Raw genomic sequence first — 4,041 nt, 5'->3', positions numbered from 1 at the left:
AACGGTAGTAGATTCGCCAAGTTTAAGTACATTTAAATCGTCATTGGACAGGCATGTGGACGTACATGGAATAGCTTAGGTGGGATGGGCTTCAGATTAATATGACAGGGCAGCGCACAACGGTAGTAGATTCGCCAAGTTTAAGTACATTTAAATCGTCATTGGACAGGCATGTGGACGTACATGGAATAGCTTAGGTGGGATGGGCTTCAGATTAATATGACAGGGCAGCGCAACATCGAGAGCCGAAGGGCCTGTACTGCGCTGTAATGATCTATGTTCTATGATTCACTCTGATTTCTCTCCGGGGTTACTGCCAGCTGTTGGGTATTCCCAGCAGCACGGTAGCTAGTGGGGCAGCACGCTGGTTCCGTGGTTAGCGCTGCTGCCTCACAGTGCTAGGGACTCGGGTTCCATTCCAGCCGCGGGTGACTGTCTGTTTGGAGTTGGCACTTTCTCCCCATGTCTGTGTGTGTTTCCTCCCACAGTCCAAAGATGTGCAAGCTGGGGCAATTGCAAATGTTGTGTTCAGTGATTGGGAGGTTAGGTGCATTAGTCAGGGTTAACTGTAGCATTGTAGGGTAGGGGAATGGGTCTGGATGCGTTATTTTTCAGAGGGTGGGTGTGGACTTGTTGGGCCAAATGGCCTGTTTGCACACACTGTAGAATTTCGATGAATCGGCATTTCCTTGGTATGTATTTTGTGAAACTTCTCTGCTCTTCACAGCAATCCAATGAAAGTGTCAGTTGGTGAGATCTACTGGGGTGGGATCAGGATGTTCTTCTTCCTCAATTATATGGCAATGGTCAAGATCGAGGGCATGTTTCTAAAGACGGAACCAATGATCATGATCAGCAACTGGTAGGAACCAAAAACAAACCCTAGTTATGCTGTAGACTCAGCGGGAGCATACTGGCAAACATTTACAGTTGAGGATACATTTGAGTAACTGATAAGGTGAAATGAACAGAAACTAACATGCTCAATTGGTCATTCTATTGCAGAGTCACCATCTCCCCCCACGCTTTATGGCCTGGTCTCCTCCTGTCAGGAGCACAACACCGGTTCTGCAATCTTTGGTTGTTTGGCGATGGACTATTCCCCTGACGTCACCAAGGTAACCTGGAAGAAAGGAGGGGAGCTAATCACTACTGGATTGAAGACTTACCCATCAGTGAGAAACAAGAAGGGAACCTACACCCTGAGCAGCCAGTTAACCCTGCCCGAGTCAGCGGTAGTTTGCCCCAGCAAAATCTACTGTGAGGTTCAACACAGCGGGTCACACAACAGCAAAGTAATGCCATGTCCAGGTAAGTGTTGTAGGAACTGAGATAAACAGAGCATCTGTGATTAACATGAAGAAGGCATTATGTAATCTACTGTGAGGTTCAACACAGCGGGTCACACAAGAGCAAAGAAATGGCATGTCCAGGTACGTGGGAACTGAGATAAACATATCATCTGTGATTAACATGAATAAGGTATTATTTATAACCGTTTTCACAGAATCACCTTATACAGCACAGGAAAAAAGCCCTTTGATCCATCCAGTTCACGTCTATCAATAACAGCCACCTAACTATTCCAGTCTCATTTGCCAGCACATGATCCATTGCCTTGTATGACTTGACTTTGCAAGGATGCATCTCAAAACTTCATACTTATTATGAGGGGCTCAGTCTCTTCATGACTTATAGGTACTGAGGTCCAGGCTAACACCACCCTCTGTTTGATTTTGTTTTCTCCTGAGATCCACTTGGAACCTCCTGGCCTTACCTTCACCCTGTGCCCCTGAAGCATTGATCTCTCCATCAAGGGGAAAGGTTTCATCCAGTTTACCCTGTCTATGCCTAAAATAATTCTAGACATCATGATAATCTTCTCCTTAATTCTCCTCTGCTCCAAGGAAAACCCCTCTCTATCTAATCTAGTTTCATAACTAAAACCCTCCAACCCAGGCAAGATCCTGGCAAATCTCATCAATACTGCCTTCAGTGTAATCACATTCCTTCGATAACATGCACAAAACGCTTCAGTATGGCCTAACCAGTGTTCTATTAAGTTCCAGTATCATCTCCCTACTCTTCATTGTCAATGTCGAGGCTAATAAAAGCAAATATCCTACCACTTTCTTAGCCTCTTTATCCAGATGACACAGTACTACAGGGGATCGGTGGGAACATGCACCAAAGATCCTCAGGCCTTTCCAGGGTTACACCATTTAAAACGTCATACCTCACAAATTCTTCTGCCGAATTACATCACCTTACATTTATCCAGAATAATTTCCATTTGCAACTTCTCTTCACATACAACCAACCCTTGTATATCCTCCTGAAATCTAAAGCCATGAAACTCATGACTTACTAACATGACAGTTTTCATTTCATCTGTGAATTCACTGGTTACTCCTTCTAAATTTGAATCTCAATCATTGGTATGCAAGAGAAATAGCAAGGAAATCAACACCAATCCCTACAGAATACCAGGAGACATAGATTTCCAGTCACGCAGACACCCAATGACTATTATCTTCTGCTCCCACCACTCAGCCAGTTCGAGATCCAATCTGTCAAATTAACTCGGATCCCATTGGCTCTGATTATTGCTATCATCTAGGCATCGAGTTATCTCTCTGAAAACTACTATCAAATTGTTGCACATGACTTCCTCTCAATAAAACCGTGCTGAAAATTGTTGATTTATCTTCCAAATGAAGACTAATTTCACTTCTCAATAGTTTCCCTACCACTGAGACGAGCTTGACAGATCTATGTTTTCATTATTTATCCCTTCCTTCGTCCTGCATAACAGTGCAGCGTTGGCTGATCTACACTCACTTGGCACAAGTGTTGTGGCCAGACAGTAATTCTAAATTATTGTCAGCGACACAACTATTTCATCTTTTGCATCGCTCAACCGCTTGGTATACTTTTCATCTGCCCTGGAAATATAACCACTTTTCATTCAGCAAGACAACACAGAACATCACGTCATGTGTCCTAATTTCAGAAAGTACATCACAACACCCCTCCATGATTTCTGTCCCCACACTGTCCCTCTTACTAGTGAACACTGTCACAACACATTAGTTTTGACCACAACCAAATCCTCCTTCTCCTCTGCTCCAAGGAAAACCCATGTCTATCTAATCTAGTCTCATAACTAAAACCCTCCAACCCAGGCAAGATCCTGACACAACACATTCGTTTTGACCACAATCTAATTCTCCGGCTCCACTCCAATAATAACACGTAAAGGGCATTACTGTTTCCCGAATAATTCTTTTATAATGAATGAGCCTGTAACTTTTAAAAATATTTTCCTTTTTTTTGACTGCTATTATTTTCTCATGGTCCCTTTTGCTCTTCTAATTCCTTTGTCTTTCAAACTCCCCCTTGCATGTTCTGTACTCCATACTAATTTCTATTTTTTTGAGGTTTCAGTATAGACCGGAAGCCTCCCTTGTTTCTCTTTATCTCACCCTCCATGCCCTTTGGTGTCCAGAGCCCGCTGCAGTCTTGGTCCCACGCAGTGGCTTCCAGGGAAATGTCCTCCCTGCGATTTTCCTATCTCTTTCTTAAATGTGTCGCACTGCTCTGACTTAGATTTTCCAGTAAGTGTCAGCTTCCAGTCCACTCTGGTCAAGTCATTACCTGATCTTACTATAATTGTCCTTCCCCTTTTCAGAACTTTGGGCCAATTTCAATTCCTTTGCAGTACAATCTGAAATCCAACTGATTTACGATCACTGTCTGCAAAGTGCTCCACCATTGCTGTTTTACCCACTGGGTCGACTTCATTCCCTAAGGTTCACCCCTCTCTTGCAAAGTCTGGATTAAAATTCTCAGTACTAAACACATACTTTGTTAAAATATTCTCCTGGGGGCAATTTCAGAATTGTGCTCCCTCTAAATTTTTGACAAAATGAATATCCAAGCCTATGCTGAGGAAGTTAAAAACCTCTTTTCTCATTCCCCTATTTAATTTCCATGTCTCTGAAATTTGCCCATGTATTTGCACTTGGTCTTTTGGACCTA

At 43.1% G+C, this 4,041-nt stretch overlaps 1 gene segment (V, D, J or C); it reads left to right on the top strand.

Moving 5' to 3' along the window:
* Positions 1-4,041, top strand: part of LOC122547705 — a 17,702-nt gene that overhangs the window by 9,409 nt on the left and 4,252 nt on the right. The window contains 2 exon segments of the C gene segment in view: positions 1,006-1,311; positions 1,867-1,870. Coding sequence covers positions 1,006-1,311; positions 1,867-1,870 — 310 coding nt within the window.

Source organism: Chiloscyllium plagiosum, unplaced genomic scaffold (genome assembly GCF_004010195.1).
Source record: "Chiloscyllium plagiosum isolate BGI_BamShark_2017 unplaced genomic scaffold, ASM401019v2 scaf_3043, whole genome shotgun sequence".
Lineage (NCBI taxonomy): Eukaryota > Metazoa > Chordata > Chondrichthyes > Orectolobiformes > Hemiscylliidae > Chiloscyllium > Chiloscyllium plagiosum.
Note: the sequence above shows the minus strand (reverse complement) of the source record. Positions and strands in the feature narration are given on the sequence as shown.